The sequence below is a fragment of the Cibotium barometz genome, chromosome 2 (assembly GCF_041138505.1).
Source record: "Cibotium barometz isolate CiBa-2024 chromosome 2, ASM4113850v1, whole genome shotgun sequence".
NCBI lineage: Eukaryota > Viridiplantae > Streptophyta > Polypodiopsida > Cyatheales > Cibotiaceae > Cibotium > Cibotium barometz.
In genome coordinates this window covers 5,633,025-5,650,344 of record NC_141047.1, presented here as the reverse complement: position 1 = coordinate 5,650,344, position 17,320 = coordinate 5,633,025, and the positions used below count along the sequence as shown (strand labels likewise).

The window sequence follows — 17,320 nt, the reverse complement described above, 5'->3', positions numbered from 1 at the left end:
GGAAAGAGGCAGCACGGACGTGCAGGTCGTGTACAGGGAGGTCCAACTACCATTTTAATTGTAAGAGAAGGCTTGCTTGCATCATGCTCTAGTTTTACAAGCATAAAGAGCCTTTGAACTTGTTTTCATTCCCTACCCTAGTCAGGATTCATCTATAAAAACACACTGACGAGCAGATCACATGTGAAAAATCGTCAAAAGAATACAGTTACCATGAGCGCTTCATCTTTTGTTCCATGTTATCAAACTGGCATTTAAAAGACAAGTTTTGTTGCACTTGCTCATCGCTAATAAAACTTATCCTGCTTCATCCTTTTTGACAAATTTAGCCATACTCTTGTGATAGAAGTAATCAGGATTTGTCTGCAGGTATTGAAGTTTGAAACTTACCCCGCACATACCAATTTGTCACATCATCAAGGCTTACCCAGGAGCACTTGGACTTTCCCTCTTCTGCCACCAACCTTGAGGGGCCCTGAGCACACATGTTAAACAGATAGTTTCAATACCAATGTCCTGAAACAAAGAAATTACACACATAGTTCATAACATTCGCGTTTGCTTCGTGAAGCAAACGTTTGCAACAAACGCGTTTTAAACTCATGTTTCATACGTGCTTATTTTCTTTAAATGTTTTTCTAAGGTTTTACGTTTTCTGAAAGTTGCTATGTTTTTTTATTCGAAAATCAGTCCACGCTTGCTACGCATTTATGTAACTTGTAAGTTGTAACTTTGTAAGTTTTTATAATGGAACTTGGAGAGCTTGAGTTTACAATGTATAATTGTATCTATTTGTCTAAATCTCATCCTTTCTAGGAGGTATTATATTGGTCACGTATGTTACTTGGCCCGGGCCTGAAACATACTCAAAACATTCTTACATACCTGAATGCATATGTGTTTGCTAAATGTATGTTATGAACTATGATTACACAAACTAAGCATGGTTATACATTATTCTCAAATTTTCAGTCAGAACTTTTGAGGAGTCCTTTCACATGCACAGACCGAAAGTTGTGGTCTTCTCACATGGGCATACCAAAGAATTTCCATTTGTCTTCAAAAAAAGTTCCAGGATACTAAAAATTAGCAGACCCTTACCGTGTCGAACTGCTTCACAAACCACTGATTGAGTTCCCTGGTGCAAGATAAATCTTGTAGTGTATAAGGCTGCAAGTCCATGAATGAAATATAGATTCCCTCCTCTGTGGCAAAATAGAATCCAAGAAAATGAGGATAAGTATGCCTGTTTCTTGAATATTTTTTAAATAGAACGCACAGCTTCCCTTAAATAAACAGCATAGCCGAGGAATTAAAGTTGCATTCCTAAAGGTATAGTGCTCCAGCACGTAGGCGAGTGTTGGAACTTGAGATTGATGCCTAAAGTGCTCCAGCATATAGGAGAGTGATAGAACTTGAGACTGATGCCCTTCATCCTCCTCTGCCAACTGTTATCATGATCCTAAGTCTCCACTTATGGGAACCCCGATAATCAGAAATATAGTCACTAGCATAGAATTGCGTTTGTGTAAAGCTTACCTTTAACTATTAGGCCCATGGCTAAGCGAAACCTAAAATCGCTTTTTGCCTTAAGGGTACTGTAAAACCCTCCACAAGATCTGCTCTAGTCACAGCTAAAACAAAGGTTAGTACAAAACCAAGTCATGACGTAGCAGGCTAGCTCACCTCCCAACCACGACAGGCATCCACCGATGTCCCCCGAGCCAAGGCTAGGGCCCCAGCACAATCTCACAGGCCCATGTCTAACTCCACCGTCCCATACCACCGAAGCATGCCCGAAGGCCTTCAACACGCCAACATATGTTCTCGCCATATCAACGGCATGAGCATGTCTGCTCTCATGGTCCAAGCAAGGCCTTCGGTGGTTCATGTGCACAACTCTATCTATAGTGATAGTGTTAAATCAATCCACGAACCCTAACCCCTAATCTCGGGGCCCCCTAACCTCGTTGGATTAAATCCCTAATCCGTAGATTAGTGTCCAAGTACATAACATACTTCCCCTCATCAAGCATTTACTCTTAAATGAAATTAGGGAAGCGCTTACTCAAACTAGCTATACTGACTCCCAAGTTGAGTCCTCCTCTGCCCCATGGATCATCTTGTTCCTAAGCTGCCTTTCTCTGACATCGATCGCCCTCTCGGTTTCATGTGGAACATAGGACAAGTCCTCAACCTCTACAAGTTCTTGAGGGTAACAAGGTTATCCTCAGCTCCCCGCATGAAAGACTAGGATGAAAGACTGGATGAAAGATAAGCTAACAAGGTTATCCTCAGCTCCCAACATCTCTCTCAATAGACTAAGATGAAAAACTGGATGAACTTTCACATTTGGAGGAAACTCTAGTCTATAAGCAACCTCACCAATCTTTTTCAAGATCATGTAAGGTCCACGATATCTAGGGGATAACTTCCGAACTCTCAAATAAACTAGCATTTCCCAAAGGTAAACTCCCTCTACCTATCACATTAAACGGTGCACGATCGACCAATGATGCCACAAGAGCTCTTACACTAGGAGAAAAGAGGAGCCTGCACACGCTGAACCCCACCACCCCCCCCCCTTCTTCTCTTGTACATTCGTGTGCCAACCCCAGCCTCTGCCCTAGACCTCCATGCCCTCAATCAGCCATTCGTGCCCTGCCTCTGTCCACTAACCTCTGACACAGCTGCCCTGCATCCTTCCTGCTGCCATCCACAGTGCCCGCCTCCCTCCCCTTACTATCACAGCCCTCGCACACCATTTGGCTCTGGTTATGTGCGCCCCTGTATTCTTTGCCCCACCTCCTCCTTCCCCATTCACCCCTCTTCACGTCATTTTAGCTGCTTCTTCCCTTACCTTTTTCACCCCCCCTCGTCCCCCTCTGTCCATTCCATTTCGCCTTGCATTCTCTTCAAGCCTCTAAAGCCCCACCTAGCCCCTCCAGCAATTTCGTAGCAGGTTAAAGCTTTCGGATAGCTTCATCTCAGCAAGTGTCGGCATCCTTTGGTCCTCACCCTTCAGGAGAACTACATGGCAGCCACTGTCATCTCTGACCCAGCTATACCTTCTCTGAAGCAAACCTCCAGCTCCTAGCTTCAACTGTATCCTCCCTCGAGGCCTCTACTTCCAAGATTACAGCACATAGCCATCTTCATGACTTGCTCCAAGCCAGCCTCCTTGGCGAGCCATAAAAAACCGCTGACATCCATACCCTCGAGCGCGGCTACTACCAAGAGGAGTTCGACACCCCAGCAGCTTTGGGCCACCTGATTCAGCTAAGCCTCGTAGCATTACGCACCGGCCCAGACGGAAACAGTCGTGTCAGAGAACCGTTACAAGCATTTATCACCAACAGCAACACCCGTCTGGAGCGGATGCCCCACCTGCCCCCTAGAGGGTCCCACTACCAGGTACCACACGAAGACTGGCACCTAGAGACCAGTCCCACAAAGTGGTTCGGTGTCTGTCTTCCAAACTTTTCGGAACCACTCCGCCCCCCCTCCTCCCCCCCCTTGCTTTCTTCCTTGGTCCCCCCGCACCACCACCGTCGCTGCTTCGCTCCTTAAACCAGCCCCTCTGTCTCCGCCCTAAGCCTCTCCTCCATCCTCCCCTCCGAAACTTCCTCCTTCCCCCCCTCTGCCCCAAACACTCCCATCAACTACCAGCAACCCCTGACCCTAGTAGAAACCACCATGGGACAGCCAATGGACTACAGTTTCCTTGGATATCTCCCAGTGGATGCCAGCGCTTTTGCTAAGACCATGGCTCCTCTTGGAGTTTGTGTTATTTTTCGTGGATCCAAACGGACCACTCCAGAGAGTGGCGCTGTGATTTTCTCCTCCCCCCTGAGTGTTGCAGCAAAGCGAGAGTGGATTCCGGAGACTATCTCCTCCACTATTCATGGCCAGGTAAAAGAGCTCTCTCACCACGTGGGAGATCTGCGCCTCACATACATTGTTTTTTGGCCCTTCGCCTGAATGGAGCTCGGTGGATCATGCCACGGAAAACACGATAGCAAGCTTGTAAGCTCAAGCTTGGAAGTGATCCTCTTCATCTACCTGCATGTGCCGTTGGTGGTACACCTCTCCCCCTCCTACAGATACCTTTATTGTGATAGCTGGAGCCCAGTTTGTGCTTACAGCCGAGCCAAAGCAGAGTGGGCCCACATGGAGCAAAGGAAACATTGTTTACTGACCCTTCGCCCAAATGGAGGTCGGCGGATCATGCCACGGCAACCACGATAGCAAGCTCGTCAGCTCGAGCTTGGAGGTCATCCTCTTCATCTACCTGCCTGTGTCGTTGGCGGTACACCTCTCCCCCTCCTACAGATACCTTTGTTGCGATAGCTGAAGCCCAGTTTGTGCTTACAGCCGAGCTAGAGTAGAGTAGGCCCACATGGAGCATAGGATCGAGGAACACCTTGGTCGGCTACACACCAAGGACAGACTGTGAGTACTCGCCATCCAAATCCCTGCCCAAATCTCACAAGGTGGAGGGCAGAACAGACAGATCTCACCCCTCTAGACCCCTGTGATGCGGACAGTCACCTGCAACATACAAGGATTGGGAGGCCTGCATTGTCACTCTAGGCGAGGAGTCCTTCGTGAGGAGCTACAAAGAGCCTTAGTGAGAGGCTCCATCAGTATCCTCTTTCAGCACGAGCGTCATTTGTCACATGGTCAACCTCACAAATGTAAGAAGATTTTGCCAAGCAGGAGTCACAACTTTTGATCACCCACCTTTGGTCCATCTGGGAACCAAAGGCGGCATGTACCTCTGTTAGTGAGCAGTTTCTTCTGACAGTGGTGGATTTAGGCACCATTGTTCCTGGGAGGGCACAGTGGTTGATTATCAGACTTGGCGAGGTACAGGTGGGCCTCCTCAAGATTTATGCCCAAAACTCCATGGCAGGTCAAGTAAACTTTTGGAGCTTGATTAGGCAGGGCTCACCTCGAGCGGATTTCTGGTGTACGCAGGGAGGGGGGTGATTTGAATATGTTCAAGACCACGGAGGACAGACACAGAGGTAGACAGGATACCATCTCTGGAGCTGAGCTGGCGGCTTGCAAGGAGCTTATCTTCACCATCATGGGACAAGACCCCTGGCATCTTCCCGAGTTTGGGCGTAGTCAAGCAAGTTTGAGATTCTCCACATCTGACAGGCGGAGCGCAGGCCCCAACCGCACTACAGGGCCTCAGGCCACCTGTGAGGTCTCAAGACAAGCTACTCGATTCTGAGTTTGCCGATGACCAGCAGCCTACCTCTTTGGAGAGGTGGAGAACCTCCACAGGTTTGCGGACACAGTCAAGATCTTTTGCCACACCTCCAGCAACCACATTGACTCGCATAGGTCATGTGGATTTTGGGTTAGCTGATCCCCTACGTCGGCTTGGTGCCCAATCAAACCTTCCATTGGATTCCGAGGGATACCCCAAGTACTATCTTGGTCAGGACCGACATCACCTCTGAGTATCAGCTTGCCCCCCTCCTCCTTAGAATTCGGAAGAAGGTTCTTTACTAGAGTAGGACTAAGCTCTCTCTTGCCGCCGGCAAAGTAGTGGCAGCGAATCAGGTCCTTCTCGCGACCATGTGGTACATCACCTCTTGATGGGCATCTTCCAGGGCATGCATCGGACAGGTATAGTAGTTGATCCACACCTACCTCTGGGTGGGCAGCGATGGCAGGCCAGCAAGGACCCAAGTGGCTTGAAGAGTTATCATTCAGCCTCGCATCAGAGGCAGCCTCAGCATTATTGATCCTTCTATGCAGAGCCAATCCCTTCCTGGTAAGCTTCCAGGTGGTGAGCCCTGGACGGAATTTCTCATGGTCCATATCTCTGCCCGTACTCCAGCTCTTGCTGCTCCGTCGCCCTCAAGCCCGGCATGGATCTTTAGAGAGATGAGAACCCGCAGCCTGAGCCCAACCTTTGAGGACCGCTTTGCAGCCAGCCTTCTTTGAGCCTAGTACCACATCTGTTCTGCACTTTGCCAATCTCCTCGAATCCTGAATGAGGAGAGACTCCTTCAGCCTCTGGTTTGGAACCCCTTGATTACCCTTCCTTGCGGCCACATGCTAGGCTCCCGCCCGAACGTCTCTTGCGGGGGGGGGGGGGGGGGGGAGGGGGACCGTCAACAGTTTCTTGGAGAGTGGCTCACCTTTTGATGGCTCCCACCCAAGAACACCAGCGGACCCTCACTGGGATCCAAGACAGACAGGAGTATCTTCGACATTGACTCATCCATTCCTCTAGAGTGGCTTGCACCGACCATCTCCCCACCCCCCCCCCCCCCCCGGCGGCAAAACAGTAGTTAGGGGTTTTGACCAAGCATGATATCCTGATTGCAGTCCATGGTACATACAGAGGCACCCTCATGACCTTTTCTATTGGACCACGGCAGATTGAGCCAATCCCCACCCCTCACAAAGAACCTCAGTAGCTGCATTTTACATAGAGTGTGAGCAATCACATTTCACGACAATAGGTGGCACGTCAACCATCCCCCGGCCAGAGTGCCAAGAGAGAGATTATGGTTATGGGAGGGCCGATCACTCATGAGATTGCATTGGGATCTAGGCGAGTGCCATTGGCACAATCCCTTCATCCCAAAGGATGCCCTTGACATCCCCTTTTTTGAGTATACTGTCTATCTGGACCGCAGATTCCAACTGCCAGAGGTTGATAGTACGCCAACGGCAGCAGTACATTGGGAGACCGAAGATACCCCCGCGCGTTTCCTCCAGGATTTTTGGCCATGGAAGATTACTCTTTTCCTTTGGCAGATAGCTCACACGAGCTTGGTAGCAGACACCTGGCTAGCAATTGGAGGTCGACCAGCACTCTGTTCTAGGTGTGGACACCCTCAGGAGTCTCGACAACATTGCCTCTGGGATTGTTCCAAGGCGCAACGAGTATGGCAGAGGATCCTCTACATCTTCAACATAGACCAAGCATCAGCCTGCACCATTACTTGGGGGCGGTTGCCTGGGCCTTTGAGTCAGCACCAGCCCTTGCAAATGAAGAGACAAGACAGGGCCTCGCCCTTCTCCTCTCTCATTGCAGGATCACGGCAGCCCTGTTTTCAGAAACTGAACCTGTCACAGGTCAGAGATCATTAGTAGCATTGCCACGCACATCTGGCTTGCTCACAGGGGAGGAGTACCAAAGGCACCTGTCACAAGTGGGAGATCATTAGTAGCATTGCTGAATGGCACATCTGACTTGCTCGCTCCAGTGAGGCCATTGAGGGCACTAGCACACTGCCTACTAAGTCCATCCAGACCATATAGCAAACACTATTCACACCCTCCATGGCCAGTGGGAAAAGCTACGAGGCAGCTTGGAGCGTATGTGGAAACGTGGAGGATTTTTTCGGGATTGGGGCAGCAATCCTTTCCTCAGGGGTAGAGACAGCGAGGTTAATTGGCATTACAGGCCCCCTGTTTGGCTTTTCCCCCCACACACACCCCTCCCCCCAATTGTATGAGATAGCCTTCCTCCGAGAGTGGCCAGCCAGTGAAAGAAGAGCATGTCTGTCCACATCTGTTTTTTCTTGTTAGCCGTGCTTGAGATTGGGCCACGTACTTAGCCGTCTCAATTGCATTTTGGAAACTAATGGAAAGGATCTTTTCGTTGAAAAAACAAACGTGTACGATCTTGTACGCTCTTGATAGCCTCTCGTTCATTGACTAGCATTTCCTGAATATTTGCTAAGAAATCTCTAGCCGCATCAACTTGAATATCCTAAGTCCAACTGTTATTGGAGATCTAGGTTGGTATCCGTACATCAGCATAAACAGATAGTAAACTACTAGCTGCATGCTAAGCACTGTTATAAGCAAACTCAACCATCGGGATGTACTTCTCCCAATCTGATGGTCTCTTCGGGACATATATACTAAGCGAATCCTCTAAACCCTAATTCACCCTCTCTATTTGCCCACCAGACTAACAACGATCAAAGGAACTCATACTCGCGTAGTCTCCAACTCGTTGCTATAAGTGTTGTGTCCCATGTTGTGTGGGCATAAACAGGCTAGTGTTAGAGGCACGTCGGACAGTTCTTATAGCAATGGGAACTTGTCATTGAGGCTATAAAGTTGGGATTATGGCTCATCGGTAGCCAGTTCCAGTGTGGGAGCTTTACCTTGGGATTAGGGCATCGCAAGGGTCCCAGCTAGTGGTTACCCGTGCCAATAAGACAGTTGTAGGGCTGGGCATGTGTGGTATGAGACACACATGCCTTTGGGTGCGGACTTGCCAGGGTTGTGCCGGTGTCTAGCTTAATGGGTGGCTTCCCGTTGTATTCGGTTTGGAGCTGTTGGGGTAAAGGCGTTATGCCCACCCTTATAGTGTGTACAAGCCCATAAGTTATAGTACATAGTACACTTAGTACTTTTAATGTACTAAGTGCACTATGTGTACTAGTGCAATATACATGTGTGATAGGGGAGTCACACACTCATGCTTTTCATGAGTTGACTTATCCCCACAACTCACTCTCTCTCTCTCCCTTGCTTCTCTGTGTATGTCTCCCATGAATGAACTCTAAACCCTAATTACAGGTTTCTCCCCATCAACTGGTATCAGAGCTGGTGCCCATTTGAATCTCTCTGCTGTCGTACCCCATCACTTGTCTTAAGCAGTGCTGCTCTCCCAGGCGCAGGTGGAGAAGAAGGCGATTGCTAGACAGTCGTAGGCCTTTTTCCATACTCAGGCGTAGCCAGGCGCCTACAGCAGCCACAAAGTGTGTAGCACTACACGGCGTATACAAGTAAGCTGGAGGCGACGAGCTCGTAAGCGGGTGTGTAAAAGACACCACGGGCAGGTGTGAAGCGCAGGCAGGTGAGCCGAAACAGGAGGTACTGCTGTAGCTCGAAGCTAAGCTACGCAGGCGTACCAGGCGTAACTGGCTGCGAACCATCAAGCGAAGGCAACTGAGCGTGTAGCGCTGGCCACCACGCATGCGGATAGGCGAAGGTCCTTCAGCGTGGAGCGAAGACTAACGCCTACGAGCCAGCCTCTATAGCCGCCAGCTTCAGTGAGAGCAAACTCCTGGTGCGGTGAGCGTGGCTTCTTCAGCCCGTTGCTTTTCGTGCGCCTGCCTGCAACCTGCAAAACCAAAAGAGCAGCCATCAAATCTGCAGCAAAAGTGCCCCCCTTCTCACCTGCAACAAAAATTCAGCCTGCAAATTGGATTAAATCAAAGGTATTTTGCTTCAATTTTGGATTTTCCTTGTCAAATCAATCAATTGAGCAGGTACAGGTGCCCAATTGCTCAATTTTTGAGCAAAATTGGCAAAATTGGGTGACATTGGTCACAATCAGGATAAATTTGCAGGAAATTGGTCAAATCAGGATCAATTTGCAGGAAATTGGATGTCGGAATTTGGGGCTTTTGATGTAATTGTGCAATTAAGCACTCATACATGCTGTATGATGTGAAAAATTGCACATTTGGGCAAAATTGCAGCAAATTGCAGTGCAAATCAAGGGGCTTTTGTGCCAATTTGGTTGATTTGCATGCAAGCAATCGCATTTGATGCTGTGGTTAATGTGCTGATGCCTTACAAGCACTCAATGTGCCTGTAAATCAAGGGGCTTTCATGTATTTGATGTATATGAGGCCAGGGGGAAGCATCGTGAACACTCTGGATGCCTTCATGTGCGCCAATGTACCATGCATGATCAGAAATTGATCTCAAATCAAGGGGCTTTTCAAGTTTGTATGCTTGTTGAGCTTGGCAAAGCAGCAGGCAAGACATTTATGCCTTGAATCCTCAAAAAATCAGCTTGCAGTCAAGGGGCTTTTGCCCAATTTCTGTTCGGGACTGTTTTATGCAGTGTTCGTGACTGTAAAAATCTGATTTTCACTCATTTGGACAGCCAGGAGAGCATTTATTGCTACTGTACCTGCTGGTACAAATTTGGCACAGCTTTGTGCATGTTTTGGCATGGCTGTACACTGTTTTGAGTGATCAAAAGGTTCAAATTCAGCTGCTGAAATTGCCGGTACAGGTTTGGTACATCATTGGTGAGCGCTTAGTACTGCTGTACAGTACTTTGGAAGGGCAAAAGAGCACATTCAAGGTGCTGTCCAAAATCTGCAGCAACCAGATTTTGGTGTTTTCATCACAAAAAGTGGGAGAAAAGTTGCATTCTTGCTTCCGCAGTGGGAGATAAAGCTTGGGAGAACATTTGTAAGCACTTTGTGTGCTTTGGGTGCAGTGTTTGCACATCTTGGGTGCAGTGTTTGCACATTTGCAGGGAGTCAGGCATTACAGGTTGCATTTTGCTATGGCAACCACAGGTGAGAGCTCTTCATTGCTTCACATCAAGAAGCTTGAAGGCTCGCATAACTATGACATTTGGCAAACCCAGTGCTACAATGTGTTGCTCCAGAAAAAGCAGCACAAGCCTATCAAAGAAAGGGGTGTGATGCCCGCTTCTCTTACAGCTGAAGAGTGGGAAGATATGGATGAGCTGGCAAGATCTACTATCATGTTGTCTGTGTCAGACTCATTACTTTTCAGCATTCGTGAAGAGAAGACAGCTTGGGGAATGTGGCAGAGATTGCAGGACTTGTATGCCCAACAAAGTGCCTCAAGCAAAGGGTATTGGTTGAAGAAACTCATAGGCCTTCAGATGAAGGAAGGGGCATCTATGACAGCCCATCTCAATGAGTTTAATGGTATTGTCAGCCAGGTCATCAATCAAAAGTTGGCAATGGACGATGAGTTCAAAGCCACTTTTTTGTTATGCACTTTGCCAGAGAGTTGGGACACATTCAGGACAGCCACTAGCAATTCGAATGCTATGCTGTCATATGCAGATGTTGAGGGTGCTCTTCTTCAAGAAGAGATGAACAGGAAGAACAACTCTGTTGGAAAGTCCAATGCAATGAATGCACGTGGGAGATCCCAACAAAGGGGAAAAAGCCAAGAAAGGGGAAGGAGCAAGTCTCGCTCCAAAAAGGATTTGGAATGCCATTATTGTGGCAAGAAGGGACACATTAAAAAGCAATGCTACAAATGGAAAAATGATCAGAAAGAAAAGGGAAAAGGCAAAGAAAAAGAGAAGGATGAAGCCAAAGATGTAAAGCCAAAGGGCAAAAGTGGAGTCAAGATCGAAGAAATCAATGTGTCACATGCAGGTGGCAGTGAGGATGAGGTCCTCTTTACGTCTTCACTTGATGCCCATTCACTTCTTACAGGTGGTCATGGTATGCACTCATGGATCATTGATTCAGGTGCCTCCTTTCATGTCACAGGTTGCAGAGACTTGTTTGTCAGGTATACTGCTGGCAATGAAGGAGTGGTTTATTTGGGTGATAACCATGCATGCAAAATTCTTGGCAGAGGTGATGTGAGGCTTGTATTTTCAGATGGCTCACAGCTTATGCTCCATGATGTCAGGCATGTGCCTGAGATCAAGAAGAATCTGCTTTCTACTGGACAGCTTGATGATGCTGATTATGTTACCACATTTGGTAGTGGAAAGTGGAAGATTAGTAAGGGCTCACTGGTTGTTGCCAGAGGCTCTAAGGTGGACACTCTTTATTTCATGCATGCAGGTGTTTGTCACCATGCTAATGTAAATGCAACCGAGCTGCCGGAAATTTCTATGTGGCATAGCCGGTTGGGACACATGAGTGTCAAAGGAATGGAGCAATTGTCTCGTTTGGGTTACTTGCCTTCTCTAAAGTTTTCAAGTTTTCAGTTTTGTGAGCATTGTATATATGGTAGGCAACTACAGTGCCCCCACAAGAAAGCTCTTGGACAGAAAGATGCTCAGTTAGAGCTTGTGCATACAGATGTATGTGAGATGCCTCAGCTTTCTTTGGGAGGGGCAAAATACTTTGTGTCTTTTATTGATGATGCCACACGCAAGGTGTGGGTTTATCCTCTTCGTTTGAAGAGTGATACATTCTCAGTGTTTCAGAAGTTTGTTGCTCATGTTGAGAATCAAACTGGCAAAACACTGAAAGCTTTGCGTTCCGACAATGGTGGAGAGTATATGTCCAAACAGTTTCAGGACTTTTGTGATGCTAAAGGCATCAAGAGGGAGCTCTCTACTCCTTATGATCCTCCACAAAACGGGACAGCAGAGAGGATGAACAGGACCATTCAGGAGAAGGTCCGTTCTATGTTGTCACATGCTGCATTACCTCATGGTTTTTGGGCTGAAGCTGTTATGACAGCCGTTCACCTTATAAACAGGTCACCTAACACGAGGCTTGGTGGGAAAGTGCCAGAAGAAGTATGGACAGGGAAGCCTCCGTCATACAAGCACTTGAGAGTGTTTGGTTGCGTTGCGTACGTGCACATACGCAGGGAAATGCGCACCAAACTTGATCCTAAGTCTCATAAATGCATATTCCTAGGATATGGTGACAGAGGTGAAATGGGGTATAGACTTTGGGATCCCATAAATAGAAAGATCATACGCAGCAATGATGTCATTTTTGATGAAACATGCATGTATAAGGAGCCTGCAAGGCAACAGGAGCCTAGCAGAGTCATCTTTGATGATGATGGACATCATGGACAACAACAAAGGGCTGTAAATCAGCCATTACAGCAGGAAAACCAGCCCTTAAATGGTGCTGAAAATGGTCCAAATGGACAGCCAGAGATGGCAGAAGATATCCCTATGGATATACCACAGTTAGAGGAGATACCGGGCATGATTTTTCAGCCTTATGGCATGGAACAGGAGCCACCAATGGGTGATATGCAGGCTGGACAGCAACCTGCAAATGATGGTCATTGGGTACGGAGGTCCACTAGACCCTCCAGAGTCCCTGACAGGTTTGTTCCAGGGGTTGACTATTTGATGCTTACTGACTGTGGAGAGCCCTCATGTTATAAAGAGGCTTTACAGAGGGCAGACAAGGCTCTATGGGAGCGTGCCATGAAGTCAGAGATGGATTCTCTGCATAAAAATGGAACTTGGAAATTGGTGTCTTTGCCTGCAGGCAAGAAGGTTTTGCCATGCAAGTGGGTATACAGGCTCAAAGTTGCACCAGATGCAAAGCCAAGATACAAAGCCAGGTTAGTGGCTAAGGGCTTCAAGCAGGAATATGGTGTGGACTTTGATGAGATCTTCTCTCCAGTGGTCAAAATGACCACACTTAGAGCTGTATTGGCTTTGGTTGCGCATGATGATCTGGACTTGATTCAGATGGATGTGAAGACTGCTTTTCTTCACGGTGATCTCCATGAGGAGATATATATGCAGCAACCAGAGGGTTATGCAGTAAGTGGAAAGGAGAAGCTTGTATGCAAGCTGAAAAAGAGTCTTTATGGGCTCAAACAGGCACCAAGAGAATGGTATCATAAATTTGATACATTCATGAAATCACAGAAATTCAGGAGAAGTGACATAGATCACTGCTTGTACACCAAGAAAGCTTTGGATGGCAGTCTCTTGATTCTCATTTTGTATGTTGATGATATGTTGATTGCCGGGAAATCTCGTAAAGAGATAGATGCCTTGAAGCAGAGGCTGCATCAAACCTTTGATATGAAGGATTTGGGTGATGCAAATCACATCTTGGGTATGCGGATACTTCGGGACAGAAATCAGCATGTGTTGTATTTGTCTCAGAAGGAATACATTGGCAAAGTCTTGCAGAGGTTCAATATGGATGGGGGGAAGAAAGCTAGTACTCCTTTGCCTCCATATGTGAAACTCAGTGCTATGGACAGCCCACAGTCGGATAGTGATAGGGCTGATATGGCCAAGATTCCGTATGCTTCAGCTTGTGGCAGTCTCATGTATGCCATGGTTGCTACTAGGCCGGACATTGCATTTGCAGTGGGAGTGGTTTCTAGATACATGGCCAACCCTGGCAAGAAGCATTGGGAAGCAGTGAAAGGTGTCATGAGATACCTGAAGGGCACACAGGATTTGTGCATTTGCTTTGGCAAACAGGATGCATTAGTGCATGGTTACACGGATTCGGATTATGCCGGTCATCCAGATAACCGGAAGTCTACTACCGGTTATGTATTTACATTCACAGGAGGTGCTGTGTCATGGATATCCAGGATGCAGAAGTGCACAGCCTTATCTACTACAGAGGCCGAGTATATTGCAGCCACAGAGGCTTGCAAGGAGGCATTATGGCTATCTCGGTTAGTGGTTGATTTGGGTTATACAGGGGATATTCCATTGTTGCATTGTGACAGTCAGAGTGCCATCCAGTTGGCAAAGAACCCTGTCTTTCATGCAAAGACGAAGCATGTGGATGTGAAGTATCACTTCATCAGAGAGGTGATAGAGAACAAGCAAATTCAGCTTGTTAAGATTCACACGGATGACAACCCGGCTGATCTGTTGACGAAGAGTTTGCCTCCGGAGCGGTTTGCTCATTGCAGACACTTGATGGGCATTGGATGAGGCCATTTTCAGCCTTGATATGGCCTTGTATATTATCATGTACATGCTGATTTTTTTCTTTTCCTTTACTTAAGGGCACTTTGCCTTTAAGTGGGAGGTTGTTGGGGTAAAGGCGTTATGCCCACCCTTATAGTGTGTACAAGCCCATAAGTTATAGTACATAGTACACTTAGTACTTTTAATGTACTAAGTGCACTATGTGTACTAGTGCAATATACATGTGTGATAGGGGAGTCACACACTCATGCTTTTCATGAGTTGACTTATCCCCACAACTCACTCTCTCTCTCTCCCTTGCTTCTCTGTGTATGTCTCCCATGAATGAACTCTAAACCCTAATTACAGGTTCCTTCTCCCATCAGGAGCCTATGGTTAGGTGGCGAGTGCTAGCTCAACCCCTATTCGTTTCTCTAGTTTGTCTATAGTTACATTACTTCCTGTTAAGTGTCGCAGTGCTATGGGTGCACTTCTTGGGCTCTCAAATGTGAGTTGTCAATCTTGGGCGGATAAAGGTATGTGGATTCTTACTTGGGGTGTTTGATGTCAGAGCATTGATTTTAATTAAGTTAATGCATAAGATAGCTTGCATTTGGATTAATGTTAATTATGCACAATTAGTGTAAATTTGTTGTGCACATTCTTTTGTAGATTTATTTGAATCAATTTGCATTAGCATGTGTAGTAAATCAATAAAATTGGATTTTGTAAGGTTTAGAGAGGAAAAAAAAACCATTTCTACACAAATACCTCTGTAACCAGAAATGGGACGGTTGCATTTGGGTGTGTAAATTAGTTTAAATTGTTGAAATAATTAGTTTGCAAACCCATATGTGTGTTTGGGTTTCAAACACAAATTTTATTTCTTGGGGAAGAGTATTGTAGAGTACAGTTCTTGAAATTGCATTTGGAAGTGCAAAAGTACCTTGGTGGTTGTCCACTGGGTAAAGCAGTGCCTCTATATGATGCATTTGCCTTGTCCATTGGGTAAAAGTCCACATTGGTGGATGGGAAATCTTCAAGTTTGTTATTGTTGTCCTTCCAAGCATGTGGAAAAAACTCGTGAGTTGTGTATGAGTGGGGGCTGTATACATGTATAGCTCCTCTATGCATTGCTCTATGCATAGCGCTTTATGCATGAGCTCTATGTATGTATACATAGAGCTATGCAAGTATACATAGAGCTTTGTAGCACCATGTATGCATGCATACATAGCTCTATGTATGGTAATGCAAGCATACATAGAGCCTTGTATGCATGCATACATGGAGCTACAAGGCTCTATGTATGCATAGAGCTCATGCTCAAAGCTCTATGCATAGAGCAACACATAAAGCAACGCATAGAGAAATGTAGAGAGCCATACACAAAGCTATGTATATATAGCCCTATGTGTGGCTCTATGCATTGCTTTAATATGTATTCTTCTACGCATGGAGCTTTATGCATGCGATCTATGCATACATAGAGCCTTGTGGCTCTATGTATGCATGCATAATAGAGCTACAAGGATCTATGTATGCATGCGAAGCTCTATGTATGGCTCTATGCATTGCTTTATGTGTTGCTCTATGCATACAACTTTATGCATGAGCTCTATGAATACATAGAGCCTTGTAGAGCAACGCATGAAGCATAGAGAAAATCATACGTAGAGCTATTAGGCATGCATACATAGAGCTACAAGGCTCTATGTATACATGCACAGCTCTATATTGTATGCATAGAGCTTTATGTTTAGAGAAATACATAGAACTGTACACATACATAGACCAATGAGTAGATCAGCTCACACGTATAGAGTAATATGCATGAAATTACTATAGAGAAATAGAGCTCCCCAGCATCCGAGGGTGCAATTACTAAGAGGACCTGGATTAAGAAGACCCTTAATTTGTTCTGGAAGAGGACTAGAGGGCATTGAGACAGCCATAGAAAAACTTTGACGACTGAGAGCATCAGCTAGCACATTTTCCTTCCTAGGACAAAATTTAATCTCAAAATCAAACTCTTGAAGTAGTTCGATCCATCTCCTCTACCTCATATTAAGAGCAAGCTGAGAGAAGATCCACTTCAAGCTTGCTCTAAATCATGGGTAGGATAATTCACCTCATGCAGATGAAACTTTCGAGATTCATAGGATACAGGATGCCCTTTCTACGTCAAGACAGCACCAATGGCAATACCACTAGTATCAGTCACCACCTCAAATAGTTCATTGAAGTCAGGAAGCTTTAACACAGGTTGACATGCAAGTGCCACTTTAAGCTTCTCAAAGCTACTTTGGCATTCAAGTGACCACTCAGAGGGTAGCTCCTTCTTGAGCTAAGAAGTAAGCGGTGCAGCTATCTTAGCATAATCCTTTACAAAAATTCGACACCATCGTGTTAAACCCATGAAGCTTCAAATATCGCTAATTGACTTGGAAGTAGGCCAATTAACCCCAACCTCGACCTTAGCAGGATCTGGAGTGAACCCTTCCTTCGAAACTACATGACTAGTACATTCGCTCTTTCTCGCATACAACTTGTGCTGCCTTAAAGTATCCAGAACCTCCTCACATGCATTTCATGTTCTTGCTCATCCTTTGAATACACCAAGATATCATCAAAGAACACGAGCACGAATTCATCCAACTGCTCTCGAAAGTTGTTAGACAGCAATTTGTTAGTTAACCCAAAAGGCATCACCTTGAATTCACAACGACCATAACGGGAATTGAAAGCAATTTTTTGAATATCCAGCTTTCAAATCCTGCTTTGATAGTATCTGGATTTCAAATCTATTTTTGTGAAGAATAGGATATTTATTTTTGATGTGAAGAATAGGATATTTACTTAGCACCATGCAACCTATCAAAAAGCTCATCGATGTGAAGAATAGGATATTTATTTTTGATGATGCATTGGTTAAGA

The 17,320-nt window shown here is 46.2% G+C and overlaps 1 protein-coding gene across 4 annotated transcripts in view; it reads right to left on the bottom strand.

The window, feature by feature from the left end:
• The window catches only part of AUG3 (HAUS augmin-like complex subunit), a 129,831-nt gene that overhangs the window by 63,151 nt on the left and 49,360 nt on the right, over positions 1–17,320 (bottom strand). For all 4 annotated transcript variants that reach the window (XM_086813079.1, XM_086813073.1, XM_086813087.1 and 1 more), the window contains exons 6-7: positions 1,102–1,205; positions 391–475 (exon numbers count right to left, since the gene is read on the bottom strand). In XM_086813079.1, the coding sequence (XP_086669205.1) occupies positions 391–475; positions 1,102–1,205 (189 nt within the window). The remainder of the gene's footprint in view (positions 1–390; positions 476–1,101; positions 1,206–17,320) is intronic.